Source organism: Zalophus californianus, chromosome 12 (assembly GCF_009762305.2).
Source record: "Zalophus californianus isolate mZalCal1 chromosome 12, mZalCal1.pri.v2, whole genome shotgun sequence".
In the NCBI taxonomy this organism is placed as follows: domain Eukaryota; kingdom Metazoa; phylum Chordata; class Mammalia; order Carnivora; family Otariidae; genus Zalophus; species Zalophus californianus.
Window position 1 is genome coordinate 90,342,704 of NC_045606.1, and position 16,770 is coordinate 90,359,473.

Genomic DNA, 16,770 nt, shown 5'->3' on the forward strand with positions numbered 1-16,770 from the left:
TTCCTTCCTCAACTATTTTTTGGAATAGTCTGAGAATAGTATTAACTCTCCTTTAAAAGTTTGGAAGAATTCACACCCCGAAGCCATCTGGTCCTGAACTTACGTTTGTCAGGAGTTTGATTACTGATTTAATTTCATTGCCAGTAATTGGTCTGTTCAAATTTTCTCTCTTCCTAATTCAGTTTTAGAAGCTTATATGTTTCTAGGAAAGGATCCATTTCTTCTAGGTTGTCCAATTTGTTGGCATATAATTTTTCATAATATTCTCTTAAAATCCTTTGTATTTCTGTGGTGTTGGTTATTATTCCTCCGCCTTCATTCCTGACTTTATTTATTTGAGTCTTCTCTCTTTTTGTCTTGATGAGTCTGGCTAAGGGTTTACCAATTTTGTTTATCTTTTCAAAGAATCAGCTCCTGCTTTTATTGATCTTTTCTATTACTTTTTTAGTCTCTATTTCATTTATTTCTGCTCTAATCTTTACTATATCCTTCCTTCTACTGGCTTTGGGCTTTATTGTTCTTTTTATAGCTCCTTTAGGTGTAAGGTTAGGTTGCTTGAGATTTTTCTTGGTTTTTTTTTTTTTTGAGATAGGCTTGGCCTCAATTGCTATAAACTTCCCTCTTAGAACTGCTTTTGCTGCATGGTGATTACAAATTTTAATTTGTATTCCTCTCCTGCTCCTCTATACACCTATGTATATTTTTCTGTATTTCTGTCTTCTGATGTATTTCTGTTGTTCTGTCCCCTCTCATCACATATTCTATTCTTTATCTATGCTATGATAAATTCAAGCATTTCTATATCACATTCCTTCTACATCATATTTTTTCTTTTTCTTTCTCCTTAGACTATAATGTACAATAGTCATGTTTGCTCCTTTTAACTTGGTTGCTATAAGGAAGCATTTTATGTCTTTCTTAATAACTAATGATACGCTATTTTATTTTTTTTAATATTTATTTATTTATTTATTTATTTATGAGCAAGAGAGAGAGAGAGAGAACAGGCATGCATGCAGAGGGGCAGAGGGGGAGGGAAAGGGGAAAGGGAGAGAATCCCAAGCAGATTCTGCCCTGGGCGCAGAGCCTGACTTGGAGCTCAGTCTCATGACCCTGAGATCATGACCTGAGCAGAAGCCAAAAGTCAGGTGCTTAACCAACTAAGCCACCCAGGTGCCCCTAAAGATATGCTATTTTAAAGTACAGCTCCTAGAGGAAAGGTAGTATTCCCTCTCTCAGTGTGTGTCTAAAAACCTGGGATAGAAACCCCAGAAGAAATAGCACCAAAAACAAACAAACCATTCAGTGGTGAAGAAACCTGGCCAGCCTACAGAGTGAATCAGCACAAAAAAATAAAATTAATGCATTTTTCTAAAATGGAGAGTCCTCAAGTAGCCATGAAATAAAGATATTTGTTGGGTGAGCACCTATTTCTACGTCAAGACCCAGCTCATCACTTCTTTGATGTAAGTTTCCCTGAACCCACCACAGTCAGTTTCCATTTCCCTCTTTGTGCCACCACCATACAGTGTACATAGTCAACAATATTAACTACAGTGTTATGCAATGACTTACATGCCTGTCTCTGCGATTCAACTGTGAGTTCCTTCAGGAATGAAACTAGCTGTCTGTCCATCCCCAGCAACTAAGACAGTTGCCAATACAGGTCTATATTCTCAGAAATGTTGGCTGAATGAACTACATTAAATGATCTCTGGAATTAATGCAACCCATTGATTAATCTAAGTACATAAACTGGTATTTGGTGTATGGTTCTTGCAGCATATACATATTTATATTCAAATGAACTGAGTCAACACGTTCAATACTTACAACAACTTTAACATGTTTGGATAGATCTCTAGAACTTCTCTGTAGGAAATCAGAAAAAGCCGCCTATACCACAAGGAAATAAAGGGAGAAAAACCAAACTTAATCACATGGTTATGCCAAACCCTTGCTTCCATATTATAAATAGTTCCTAATGCTTCTAAATTATTCAAAATACAAAGAAGTTCTTTTCTTGCTAACTGCAAAGCAAAATGCAGTGCCTGTCAAGTTGAAAACTCTCTTTGTTTTCAAACTATAACCTATAATAAAATTTAAGAACACAGTAGAAAAGTTAAAAAGTAGGTAATTCCAAGGGTCAGTTGGAAGATTTATTCTGATGACCTTTCCTGACCTCCTACTTGACCATGGGGTGCTGATATCATCTTTAACTTGCCACTAAGAATGTCTTGCTTCACCTCTCCCCTTTTATTTCAGTTCTCTCTATCCAGTGGTCTAAATTTAAACTACACTTTTTTTAAATCAGTAATTTGGAGGCCTTTCTACATACCTCCCCCCCTTTTCTAGCCCTTCATCCCCAGGGATGTCCCTAAGGAGAAGGAAAAAAAGACCTCCTTTACTCACATATATGCTTCCACAAGAAACTGCCCATTCTCTGCCAATTTCTCCTCCAAACACTGATGCGTATGTACTCCTGTACAAACCACATTCTTACCCAAGACTTTCCATACATCTTTCGGTCTGCCTAACTCCCCCATTCTCCAGATTGCCTTTGATGTTTCTCTTATCACTCCTTGAATATCATCCCCTCCATATGACAGGAAGCCTTAAAACTTTAAAGTTCAAAGATGATGAACACCAGCTCCCTTTCTACCAACTTAAATACCTCTTAATTGTAAACCAAGACATTAAACTGTAATCATACATAGAAATATTTAGAAACATCTGAGATGGATAATGATTTTTCATATAGTTAGTATCCTTATTACCACTGAGTAATTAGTATTTAATTAGTATTAAATAATACATAATAATTATAAAATAGAACATATACTTACTCCTGCATAGAACATTTTATTTCGAAAACGACTGTTGAATTTCTCAGGATTTGCTTCTGTGAAAGGAAACAGGTAGTTTTGTTATGGAGACCTCATTAAAGGTAGTGACTTCCATTAACACTCTTCTTCCCCCTCCCTCCCCATCCCACAGATCCAATAGAGTCAACAGCCTTATTATCATCTTTCCCTTAGTTACAGGCCAGTTGGTATAGTTGTCCAGTGCTACAAAAGTGTAGCCCCAAAATGGCAGCATCAGCATCAACTGGAAGTTTGTTAGAAATGCAAATTATTAGCTCTATTCCAGACCTGCTGAATTATAATGTATAGGGGGTGGTGTCTAGGAATCATGATTTAACAAGCTCTCCAGGTGATTAACATTAAAAGTTGAGACACTCTGGACTCTATTCAGAATAGAGGGCTGGCAGGGATCCAAGGCAAAGTTGACAGGACAAAGGAGGGTGATGAGGGGTGATTATCTGCTTTGACCTCCATCGGGCACATCTCCTGTAAACTATATATGCAGCTTCCAAATGTAATTAAATATGGGAAATTTGGATAAAAATTAATAGAGAATTTGCTTTCACATTTTACCAAATCTCTTAACTACTATCTGTGCTTTTGTTGGTAACAGGCCTTAAAAAATTGATTTATTGGATTATTTGTTCTTTGGGTGTTGAGTCTGATAAGTTCTTTATAGATTTTGGATACTAGCCCTTTATCTGATATGTCATTTGCAAATATTTTCTCCCATTCTGTCGGTTGTCTTTTGGTAGAAATTCAAATGGCCAACAGACACATGAAAAAGTGCTCAACATCACTCGGCATCAGGGAAATCCAAATCAAAACCTCAATGAGATACCACCTCACACCAGTCAAAATGGCTAAAATTAACAAGTCAGGAAACAACAGATGTTGGCGGGGATGCGGAGAAAGGGGAACCCTCCTACACTGCTGGTGGGAATGCAAGCTGGTGCAACCCCTCTGGAAAACAGTATGGAGGTTCCTCAAATAGTTGAAAATAGAGCTACCATACGATCCAGCAATTGCACTACTGGGTATTTACCACAAAGATACAAAGGTAGGGATCCGAAGGGGTACGTGCACCCCACTGTTTATAGCAGCAATGTCCACAATAGCCAAACTGTGGAAAGAGCCAAGATGTCCATCGACAGATGAATGGATAAAGAAGATGTGGTATATATACACAATAGAATATTATGCAGCCATCAAAAGGAAGGAGATCTTGCCATTTGCAACGACGTGGATGGAACTGGAGGGTGTTACGCTGAGCGAAATAAGTCAATCAGAGAAAGACATGTATCATATGACTTCACTGATATGAGGAATTCTTAATCTCAGGAAACAAACTGAGGGTTGCTGGAGTGGTGGGGGGGTGGGAGGGATGGGGTGGCTGGGTGATAGACATTGGGGAGGGTATGTGCTATGGCGAGTGCTGTGAATTGTGCAAGACTGTTGACTCACAGATCTGTACCTCTGAAACAAATAATGCAATATATATTAAGAACAAAAAAAGAAGAAGAAGAAGATGGCAGGAGGGGAAGAATGAAGGGGAGTAAGTCGGAGGGGGAGATGAACCATGAGAGACGATGGACTCTGAAAAATAAACTGCGGGTTCTAGAGGGGAGGGGGTGGGGGGATGTGTTAGTCTGGTGATGGGTATTAAAGAGGGCACATTCTGTTTGGAGCACTGGGTGTTATGCACAAACAATGTATCATGGAACACTACATCAAAAACGAATGATGTAATGTATGGTGATTAACATAACAATAAAAAAATTTTTTAAAAATGATTTACTGGAGATACATAAATATACATATATGCAGGTGAAGTGCTAAATGGACTCAGGGCATATGACAGCAAAGGCTGTGGGTGAAAAATGGTTTGAGTACGGTCCTGTTTGTTATATAGGTTGAAGACCACAAAAAAGGTTAAACAAGAATCTGCATCAGAGAATGTTCACACAAATATAAGGGATTATAAAATCCCTAAGTGAAAAATTACTTCCTTACATTCTTCCTAATAGAATTCCAAGACATTCCAATGGGACCGTCAATGTTTTGCCTTCTGCTATTTTATCCCGTATGCTCATTAATCCCCTCTTAGGGCAAGGTCTCTCTTCAAATTGTTTCTCAACAGACAGCTGGATGACTAGCTGAAACTGTTCAAGTCCTGGCCCTATGTTTGAATGGCAAATCTCAACAATTGTCTAGATGAAGAAAAGTAGCAAAGAGCTCCCTCACTAAGATGCCGCAGAGTAAGAGCTACACAATCTCAGGGAATAATCCTAGACCTAGGATCGTTAGATTACTTTCATGATTATTAGAATATAATATTAGCGCATAACATGGAAACTGGGTGAAAGCTTGCAAACTTAAAAAAAAAATAAGGTCGTATGTTGTAATTTGACTTGAGTTTTTACATATTTAAGTTTCTGTATCTCATACCTCTCCTTAAACATTCCCTCTATTCTATTGAATTAAGTACTCTGAACCCTAGAAACAAAATCAAACAAAAGTTAAACGTTAATTTATAGGCTAGACTAAAAAAAAAAAGGTGATAAAAGTGGTACTTAGTGCTCTATCTCCCTGGTCCCCATTTATGGACCCAGAATTCACCATTTTTACAGTATGGGCCTTTAGGATAAATTTGGCTGCTAAGTAACATTTTTTGTTTGTTTGTTTTTTAACCTTTCTTAACCCAAATTTGGCTGGGTAACATTTTCAGTTGCATTAACTCTTGCTTTATGGAACCAGAGGCAAAATTAGAATTTCTGTTGCTATGCAATTTATCATGGGTACATAATCCCTATTTAAAAAAGAATGAAAGAAAGAAGGTCAGATTTTGCTATTGGGCAAGTTATAATAAAAAAGTGGAAAATGGCACCCACAGTTCTGGCATAGAACTTTTTCAGGGCACTAACATCTGTAGCTATCAAGTGAATCATGCATCAACTATTAACATGTACTTTTTAGAACATTACTTTATGGTTTGGAAAAGATTCACATTCTTAAGGGGTTTTCCTATGAGCCTAAGGTTTTTTTTTTTTCCCCCTTTAAAGAAATAGTTTTCTCTCAAGAGATCAAAAATGTTTTGTAAGAACCAAAAGAGTAGAATAAAATAAATAAACTGAGTTTTTGGTGATTTTACTGACACAGCTGATGAAAACAGTCACTTCAGATGTAATTTAACTAGATAAAATTCAATTAATAAAACTAAACAAGATTAAGACACTAGCATTTAGAGAGGTGTCAGAAAGATAACAATGTAGGAGAGTCACACATATTCCTTAGCCCTGAAAACAGAAAAGATGGAGGTAAATTCTGTTATCTCTGCTAATAGTATAATGGTATTATACTCCTGACTCCCTGATTAAGGCTGCCTTGATGATTAAACACTTTTTCCATTTTAGTATCTACCCTACTCCAAAGAGCCTCAGAAACAAAGGTTGACTGGAGCTGAGAGAGATGTTGGGTAGTATTAGAGCTTTCCTACTCCCAGCAGACGCCAGTCCCTAAGAAAGCAAGGGACAGTCTGCAAATAATAGTACTTAATCATTCCTTATTGGCTTTTAAAATGTTGAGTGGCTGAATATGTCTTTGTGTATGTATAAGAACTGACAGGTCTTTTTTCTTTAATTTTTTATTGTTATGTTAATCACCAGACATCACATCATTAGTTTTTGATGTAGTGTTCCATGATTCATTGTTTGTGCATAACACCCAGTGCTCCATGCAGAACGAGCCCTCCCCAATACCCATCACCAGGCTAACCCATCCCCCTCCCCCCCTCCCCTCTAGAACCCTCAGTTTGTTTTTCAGAGTCCATAGTCTCTCATGGTTCGTCTCTCCTTCTGATTTCCCCCCCTTCATTCGTCCCCTCCTGCTATCTTCTTCTTTTTTTGTTCTTAACATATATTGCATTATTTGTTTCAGAGGTACAGATCTGTGATTCAATAGTTTTCCATAATTCACAGCACTCACCATAGCACATACCCTCCGCAATGTCTATCACCCAGCCACCCCAACCCTCCCACCCCCCACCACTCCAGCAACCCTCAGTTTGTTTCCTGAGATTAAGAATTCCTCATATCAGTGAAGTCATATGATACATGTCTTTCTCTGATTGACTTATTTCACTTAACATAATACCCTCTAGTTCCATCCACATCGTTGCAAATGGCAAGATCTCATTCCCTTTGATGGCTGCATAATATTCCATTGTGTATATATACCACCTCTTCTTTATCCATTCATCTGTCGATGGACATCTTGGCTCTTTCCACAGTTTGGCTATTGTGGACATTGCTGCTATAAACATTGGGGTGCATGTACCCCTTCGGATCCCTACATTTGTATCTTTGTGGTAAATACCCAGTAGTGCAATTGCTGGATTGTATGGTAGCTCTATTTTCAACTGTTTGAGGAACCTCCATACTGTTTTCCAGAGTGGCTGCACCAGCTTGCATTCCCACCAATGGTGTAGGAGGGTTCCCCTTTCTCCGCATCCCCGCCAACGTTTGTCATTTCCTGACTTGTTAATTTTAGCCATTCTGACTGGTGTGAGGTGGTATCTCATTGAGGTTTTGATTTGGATTTCCCTGATGCCGAGCGATGTGGAGCACTTTTTCGTGTGTCTGTTGGCCATTTGGATGTCTTCTTTGGGAAACTGTCTGTTCATGTCTTCTGCCCATTTCTTGACTGGATCATTTGTTCTTTGGGTGTTGAGTTTAAGAAGTTCTTTGTAGATTTTGGATACTAGCCCTTTATCTGATATGTCATTTGCAAATATATTCTCCCATTCTGTCGGTTGTCTTTTGGTTTTGTGGACTGTGTCTTTTGCTGTGCAAAAGCTTTTTATCTTGATGAGGTCCCAATAGTTCATTTTTGCCCTGGCTTCCCTTGCCTTTGGTGATATGTTTCTAGGAAGAAGTTGTTGTGGCTGAGGTCGAAGAGGTTGCTGCCTGTGTTCTCCTTTAGGATTTTGATGGACTCCTGTCTCACGTTTAGGTCTTCCCCCATTTTGAGTCTATTTTTATGTGTGGTGTAAGGAAATGGTCCAGTTTCATTCTTCTGCATGTGGCTGCATGTGGCTGTCCAATTTTCCCAACACCATTTGTTGAAGAGACTGTCTTTTTTCCATTGGACATTCTTTCCTGCTTTGTCAAAGATGAGTTGACCATAGAGTTGAGGGTCCATTTCTGGGCTCTCTATGCTGTTCCATTGATCTATGTGTCTATTTTTGTGCCAGTACCATACTGTCTTGATGATGACAGCTTTGTACTAGAGCTGGAAGTCCGGAATTGTGATGCCGCCAGCTTTGCTCTTCTTTTTCAACATTCCTCTGGCTATTCGGGGCCTTTCTGGTTCCATACACATTTTAGGATTATTTGTTCCATTTCTTTGAAAAAAGTGGAGGATGGTATTTTGATGGGGCTTGCTTTGAATGTGTAGATTGCTCTAGGTAGCACTGAAATCGTCACAATATTTGTGCTTCCAATCCATGAGCATGGAATGTTTTCCCATTTCGTTGTGTCTTCCTCAATTTCTTTCATGAGTATTCATGCCACTGATTTCTGTGCATTGATTTTATATCCTGCACTTTACTGAATTCCTGTATGAGTTCTAGCAGTTTTGGGGTGGAGTCTTTTGGGTTTTCCACATAAAGTATCATATCATCTGCAAAGAGTGAGCGTTTGACTTCTTTGCTGATTCAGATGCCTTTTATTTTTGTTGTTGTTGTTGTTGTCTGATTGCTGTGGCTAGGACTTCTAATACTGTGTTGAATAGCAGTGGTGATAGTGCACATCCCTGCCACGTTCCTGACCTTAGGGGGAAAGCTCTCAGTTTCTCCCCATTGAGAATGATATTCATTGTGGGTTTTTCATAGATGGCTTCTATGATATTGAGGTATGTACCCTCTATCGCTATACTCTGAAGAGTTTTGATCAAGAAAGGATGCTGTACTTTGTCAAATGCTTTTTCTGCATCTCTTGAGAGGATCATATGATTCTTGTTCTTTCTTTTGTTAACGTATTGTATCATGTTGATTGATTTGCGGATGTTGAACTAACCTTGCAGCCCAGGGATAAATCCCACTTGGTCGTGGTGAATAATCCTTTCAATGTACTGTTGGATCCTATTGGCTAGTATTTTGGTGAGAATTTTTCCATCCATGTTCATCAAGGATATTGGTCTGTAATTCTCCTTTTTGATGGGGTCTTTGTCTGGTTTTGGGATCAAGGTAATGGTGGCCTCATAAAATGAGTTTGGAAGATTTCCTTCCATTTCTATTTTTTGGAATAGTTTCAGAAGAATAGGTATTAATTCTTCTTTAATGTTTGGTAGAATTCCCCTGGGAAGCCATCTGGCCCTGGGCTTTTGTTTGTTGGGAAATTTTTGATGACTGCTTCAATTTCCTTAGTGGTTCTAGGTCTGTTCAGGTTTTCTATTTCTTCCTGGTTCAGTTTTGGTAGTTGATACATCTCTAGGAATGTATCCATTTCTTCCAGGTTATCTAATTTGCTGGCATAGAGTTGCTCATAATATGTTCTTATAATTGTTTGTATTTCTTTGGTGTTGGTTGTGATCTCTCCTCTTTCGTTCATGATTTTGTTGATTTGGGTCATTTCTCTTTTCTTTTTGATAAGTCTGGCCAGGGGTTTATCAATCTTGTTCATTCTTTCAAAGAACCAGCTCCTAGTTTCGTTGATCTGTTCTACTGTTCTTTTGGTTTCTATTTCATTGATTTCTGCTCTGATTTTTATTATTTCTCTTCTCCTGCTGGGTTTAGGCTTTATTTGCTGTTTTTTCTCTAGCTCCTTTAGGTGTAGGGTTAGGTTGTGTATTTGAGACCTTTCTTGTTTCTTAAGAAAGGCTTGTATTGCTATATACTTTCCTCTTAGGACTGCCTTTGCTTCATCCCAAAGATTTTGAACTGTTGTGTTTTCATTTTCATTGGTTTCCATGAATTTTTTAAATTCTTCTTTAATTTCCTGGTTGACCCATTCATTCTTTAGTAGGATGCTCTTTAGCCTCCATGGATTTGAGTTCTTTCTGACTTTCCTCTTGTGACTGAGCTCTAGTTTCAAAGCATTGTGGTCTGAGAATATGCAGGGAATGATCCCAATCTTTGGTACCGGCTGAGACCTGATTTGTGACCTAGGATGTGATCAATTCTGGAGAATGTTCCATGGGCACTAGAGAAGAACGTGTATTGGGATGGAATGTTCTGAATATGTCTGTGAAGTCCATTTGGTCCAGTGTGTCATTTAAAGTCTTTATTTCCTTGTTGATCTTTTGCTTAGATGATCTGTCCATTTCAGTGAGGGAGGTGTTAAAATCCCCCACCATTATTGTATTGTTGTCAATGTGTTTCTTTGTTTTTGTTATTAATTGCCTTATATAATTGGCTGCTCCTATGTTAGGGGCATAGATATTTACAATTGTTAGATCTTCTTGTTGGATAGGCCGTTTAAGTAGATATAGTGTCCTTCCTCATCTCTTATTACAGTCTTTGGTTTAAAATCTAATTTGTCTGATATAAGGATTGCCACCCCAGCTTTCTTTTGGTGTCCATTAGCATGGTCAATGGTTTTCCAGCCCCTCACTTTCAATCTGGGGGTGTCTTTGGGTCTAAAATGAGTCTCTTGCAGACAGCATATCCATGGGTCTTGTTTTTTAATCCAATCTGATAGCTCGTGTCTTTTGATTGGGGCATTGAGCCCATTTACATTCAGGGTAACTATTGAACTATATGAATTTAGTGCTATTGTATTGCCTGTAAGGTGACTGTTACTGTATATTGTCTGAGTTCCTTTCTGGTCTATGTTGGTTTTAGGCCCTCTCTTTGCTTAGAGGACCCCTTTCAAGATTTCTTGTAGGGCTGGTTTTGTGTTTGCAAATTCCTTTAGTTTTTGTTTGTCCTGGAAGCTTTTTATCTCTTCTTCTATTTTCAATGACAGCCTAGCTAGATACAGTATTCTTGGCTGCATATTTTTCTCATTTAGTGCTCTGAATATATCATGCCAGTCCTTTCTGGCCTGCCAGGCCTCTGTGGATAGGTCTGTTGGCAATCTAATGTTGCTACCATTGTAGGTTACATATCTCTTCTCCCGAGCTGCTTTCAGGATTTTCTCTTTGTCTCTGAGACTCGTAAGTTTTACAGTTAGATGTCGGGGTGTTGGCCTATTTTTATTGATTTTGAGAGGGGTTCTCTGTGCCTCCTGGATTTTGATGTCTACTTCCTTCCCCAAATTAGGGAAGTTCTCTGCTATATTTTGCCCCAATATACCTTCTGCCCCTGTCTCTCTTTCTTCTTCTTCTGTGATCCCAATTATTCTAATGTTGTTTCATCTTATGGTATCGCTTATCTCTCGAATTCTGCCCTCGTGATCCAGTAGTTGTTTATCTCTCTTTTTCTCAGCTTCTTTACTTTCCATCATTTGGTCTTCTATATCACTGATTCTCTCTTCTGCCTCATTTATCCTAGCAGTTAGTGCCCCCATATTTGATTGCACCTCATTAATAGCCTTTTTGATTTCGACTTGGTTAGATTTTAGTTCTTTTATTTCTCCAGAAAGGGTTTCTCTAATAACTTCCATGCTTTTTTCAAGCCCAACTAGTATCTTTAAGATCATCATTCTGAACTCTAGGTCCGACATTGTACTAATGTCCATATTGAGTAGGTCCCTGGCAGTCGGTACTACCTGTCGTTCTTTTTGTTGAGGTGATTTTTTCCATCTTGTCATTTTGTCCAGAGGAGAATAGATGAATGAGAGAACAAAATGCTAACAGGGTAACAATGTCCCCAGAAAATATACTGTAAACAAATCAGAAAAAACCTTCCAGAAAGTGGTTGCTTTTCTGTTCAGAGAGTTGTTGCTATTCTTTTCTTCCATCTCCTGTTGAGTTCGTAGGTGTTCAGAATGGTTTGATCCCTATCCAGCTGAATTCCTGAGACCAGTCGAAATCCAGGTCTCCGACTCCTCCGCCATCTTGCTCCCCCCAAAACTGACAGGTCTTTGAGAAGGTCCAAGGAACGTGGTCCCCAACTATATCAAGAAAAGGGGGCTTACAGAATTGGGAAAGGACCAGTAAGAAAGTTTAAGCATTCTTGTTCCCTAAGGAAGTTGTATTTGTTAATTGGTATGAGGTCAACTATGAAAGGCCATTCTCAAGGAATGCCAATAATACTCAAATTATCCCAAGATCCCAATAGTGGAAGCACCCATGGCTTACTGTTACAGTTCCTCTATTGCCCATCTTCCTCTTCCACAAAGACAGGGTATAACCAAGTGAAATCTAAATGCTCACTGTATATGTCTAGGCCATTAGCCTATTTATAATCTGATTGGACACCAACATTAATTGTATTTGTTTTCTATTCCTGAAAACGTGGCAGCTTAAAACATCCATTTATTTTCTTATTCCCTAGGCCAAAATCTGGACTGGGCTCTCCTGAGTCCTCTACTTAGGGTCTTCCAAGGCCAAAATCAAGCTGTCAGCCTGCAGGACTCTTCTCTGGGGGCTCTAAAAAGGATTCACTTTCACAGGTGCCTGGGTGGGCTCAGTTGGTTAAGCTTCCAACCCTTGATTTCCTCTCCGGGCGTGATCTCAGGGTCATGAGATCAAGCCCTGTATTGGGCTCCACACTCAGCAGGGTCTGCTTGAGATTCTCTCTCTCCCCATCTTCCTTTGCCCCACCCCCACTCACACATGCTCTCTAAATAAATAAATAAAATCTTTAAAAAAAAAAGGATTCACTTCAAAGTTTATTCAGATAGTTGGCAAAACCTATTTCCTTGCAATTGGAGAAGTGAAGTTCTTTTCCTTGCTGGCTGTTGGCTAGGGTTCATTCTCAACTTCTCGAGCCCTCCTGGAGTCCTTGGCTTGGGATGCCCTCCACTGTCAAAGCCAGCAGGGGCACATCAAGTGCTTTTCACACTTCAAATCTATCTGACTCCCCTTCTGCCACATCTCTTTGACTTCCTATTTAACTTTCCACTTACGCTTTGAAGGGCTCATGGTATCACATTGGGCCCACTCAGATAACCCAGAATCATCTTCCTGTATAAGGTCAGCTAATTATTGACCTCAATAACACTAAAAAAAGTCTTTTTGCCATGTAAAATAACCTAACCAACAAGAATCACACCAATAGCAAAGGTCATAAAGGCCAAAATTCTACCTACCACTGCCCACCATCTGACCCCTATGATTCATATCTTTCCCATATGAAAAACATTCATTCCTTCCAAGGTCCCCAAAGGTCTCATCCCCATTAGGGCATCAACTCAAAACCCAAAAATCTCACCTAAATCTTATTAACACAAACTTCCCAAATCTCATCATCTAAATCACCTAAGTGATTTGGCTCTAGATATAATCCAGTTATGATGATGATAATAAGGTTCTGGATAACTTCCATTCCATTGAGTTAATATATTAATCCTATTTTTATGTACAACACAATAACATCTGTGCCATCAGAATAGGACCCTAAACTCTACTTTTGTCTGTCATTGGTCTGGCATATTAGAAGAGATATTCATAAATACAAGTTCAACTCTATGTTTATAAAAATCAATAAGCAATTTGAACTGCACAAAACTCACATTTTCCACATTCCTCTGCATTAGGTATGTACCTAATCTTAAGACTTCAGTTATATATACATAAACAATCCCAAAATCTATGCCTACAAGTAACAATGCCACCTTCAATTCAAATTGTATATATCCAAAAAAAATCTTATCTTCCAACATCATCTCCCATTAAGGACAAATAGTTTTACAAACATTATCCATTTTTCTAACACCGTTGCAAAACTCTTTCATTATGTATTAATTGGTCATCCCATCTTTATCACAAGCTCATTTGTCCCTCTATACTTTGCTGTCTGAAATGCCCTCACCCACTTTACTTCTTTTCTACATATTTCACACTCCTCCTTTATCTCTCAGCTCCCTCTTACCCTTTCTGGAAAATTTCCCCTGATAGGTTTTCCCTGCCAAATTCCTATATTATTTACTGCCTATACAACTAATCTTAGCCCTACTATATATTCCTTTCTATTGTTACCTTTTATATTATATATGGGGCCTATCCTCTGGTTACACTCTCCATTACTGTAACTTACACTTATTGAGATAGCCATGGACTTGGCAAAGGGAATATAAGAAGATATGGTGTTGCTCAGTTCCTTCGCCGCCCCAGGTCCCTGACTCTCAGAGGTCGACAAGTGGCGCCCGAACAGGAACCTGAAGCCCCCATCGAGGAGTGATCGGCCAGCGATAGGAACCCTACAGAAGGTGATGGATCCAGTCGAGCAATTTGGATACCTCTTTGGCAAGTCCGGCCCAGGAGCGGTGATAAAACAGAAGAGGTCTTTCAGCCACTGCAGGGATTGACCACCCAATCCCCTGTCTGAGAGATGGCAACACTCTCCTTGAAGAGACCTTAAAAATGAAACTTGCCCCCAGCAACACCCTCAATTTGGGGGCAACTGAAGACCCTCACTCAGAGGGTGGAGCGAGTCCTGGAGATGACGACCAGATCTACCAAAAGCCCTGAACATTTGTTCCTGGCTATGTTAGTGGTGGTGACATGCGCCTCTGCACAGTATGGATTCCATCCTTCTCCAAGCCCGTAAGGGGGTCTGGATCCCGTATACTGTACCCTCAAACAAATGAATGCCCAAAACCTGCATCAGAGTGCTTATGGCAGCGGCTAATTTGAAAAAAAAGGGGGAGCTGTAGGAAACAGAACTCCACAACAACCAGTGGTGCATTCGCGCAGACTCCGAGATCTCTGAGAAAAACTCGAGATTGCAGGGTTAAAAATAACCCAAAGGATCAGAGTGAAATGCCCTTAGAACTGACCACACACGTTCCAAAGTACGCAGAAGATGTTTAGTAGATAGGAAGCCAGCTGTTTGTAAACAGCACACAGTGCACTCCCCTCTTTGTTAGCTTGTCCTGTAAATTGTTTCAAAGATTCTTACGTGCTTGACTACTCCTGTATACATGGGGGAATGTGCCTTAACTACGCCCCTGCTGTAAACCATTATAGATCTATATCGCTGTAGAAAGTATACAAGAGTATGGAAAATAAACTTCTGTGCCTCAGGGTGTTTGCTCAGGGTCCCTTGGGAAAAAAAAAAAAGAAGAAGAAGATATGGTCTTTTGCCTGCATGAGTTTAGAGTGGAGATAAATTTGAAAATCAAAGAATAACATCCTTTTGTATGTGCCATACAAAGATGCCTATATCAGATGAAGTGAGAGTCACACATAAAGGGAATGATCAAAAGTGTTCCAGAGGCAGGTACACTTAAATCTTGAATGAAGGGTAGATGCCATGCAGAGGTTCAAAATGGAAAAAAAGTTTATAGACAGAGAACCTTGGACCGTGAGAGTTTCTCAAATGTTTGAGTCTCAGTACCTAGACCTAAGACTGACAGTGTGTCCTTTGCAGTGATGGTGATGATGAAATTTAGCAAGCCACTGAAACATCTTTTTAAAGAAATCTGATCATTCTCCATATGAATCATGAAACATTCATAATCTTTGGAAATATGCTGATCTGCATGTCTCTGTATATTCAGTGAAAATAGTAAATTTTAAATCAAATTTAAATACTGCTTCCTCAAGAATCATAATTGTATTTCCCTGACCTTGTAGTGTAAGGTTCAACTCCTCTGAGTGAGTAATTTCAGCGAGGCAGTAAAATTTAAGCATCCAATCTCAGGCTAAATGTTTGAGGTGCTTAATATCGTTCATGTCCAAAAAAATGACAATCTAATTCATATAGCTGGCAAAGTGAGACCTAACTTTGCCGCCTGATAACCATAATCATTGTCAACATGGCTATACATTATTAGATGGGAATATTTTCAATGTACTTGCTCAAGCACTGTCATAATGCAATAATTATTAAAGTTCTGGGCAAGACTCCTGCTGAAAATTAAATTGCCAATTCTGTTACGTCTCCAAATCCTGTTCCAAAAGATTGCACTTTCTGATATGCAAGCAACAGTTCAACCATGCATGGTTTGGCCACTTTAATAAGAAGAAAGCATCTCTATTTTCTAATCAAATGAACTAAACCTACTTTCTGATCAAATATAGAAACCCAAATTATTCAAATGTTTGCATTCTTTTTATTCAAAGTCAATCAAAATGTTAAGACTATCTTTACTCCTCGCTTGATTTTCTACTGGTAATTCTAAAAGTATTTAAACAGTAATACCACCAATAAACTATCTCAAATGTCTTTAATTGTCCCCTCTATTTGATGGGCTATTTCACATCTATGCCAAAAATTGCTTCTGCAATTACATTTTTAAAGATTCTGCCTTAGTGAGATTTGTATTTATTACCCCCTTCATATAGATAGATTAGAATAATTCCCTAAGTACACACACACACACACACACACACACACACACACACACACACACACACACCCCTTTTATAATTAATACCTAATGGGGGTTATTCTATACAAGCTCATTTTTTTATAATGGCTCTCATGAGGCTTTTTTTATAATGGCTCTCATGAGGTCACCCTCTAAGTATTTCATGGCAAATGATACAAGTTTTGTCATGATGTCTCAAACTGTGAGTGTCTGCATTTGAGAACAGTTTGAAGTGTTCTTGGCTTGAGAATAGCCACTTAATACCAAAAGGAATAAGTCTGCCCCTATTGAAAATGCAGCCATACTATCTTTTCCCTTTACAGGTGAGCTTGAGATTTCTTGATTATCCAGGTAAAAATATGGGGAAAATCCAAATAAACAGAAAATAGTAAAAGGAAAAAAAGAAAATTAGCTTGTGTAATTTTACTTTTCATCATAAATTAATGCAAAGTGAATAGATTAACAGGTACTAAGAAGTCCACACCTCT

At 38.8% G+C, this 16,770-nt stretch overlaps 1 protein-coding gene across 9 annotated transcripts in view; it reads right to left on the reverse strand.

Annotated features, from left to right (window-relative positions):
- Positions 1–16,770, reverse strand: part of DGKI (diacylglycerol kinase iota) — a 453,056-nt gene that overhangs the window by 181,387 nt on the left and 254,899 nt on the right. For all 9 annotated transcript variants that reach the window (XM_035723279.1, XM_027573716.2, XM_035723281.1 and 6 more), the window contains 2 exons: positions 2,847–2,902; positions 1,834–1,896 (listed from right to left, as the gene is read on the reverse strand). In XM_035723279.1, coding sequence (XP_035579172.1) covers positions 1,834–1,896; positions 2,847–2,902 — 119 coding nt within the window. The remainder of the gene's footprint in view (positions 1–1,833; positions 1,897–2,846; positions 2,903–16,770) is intronic.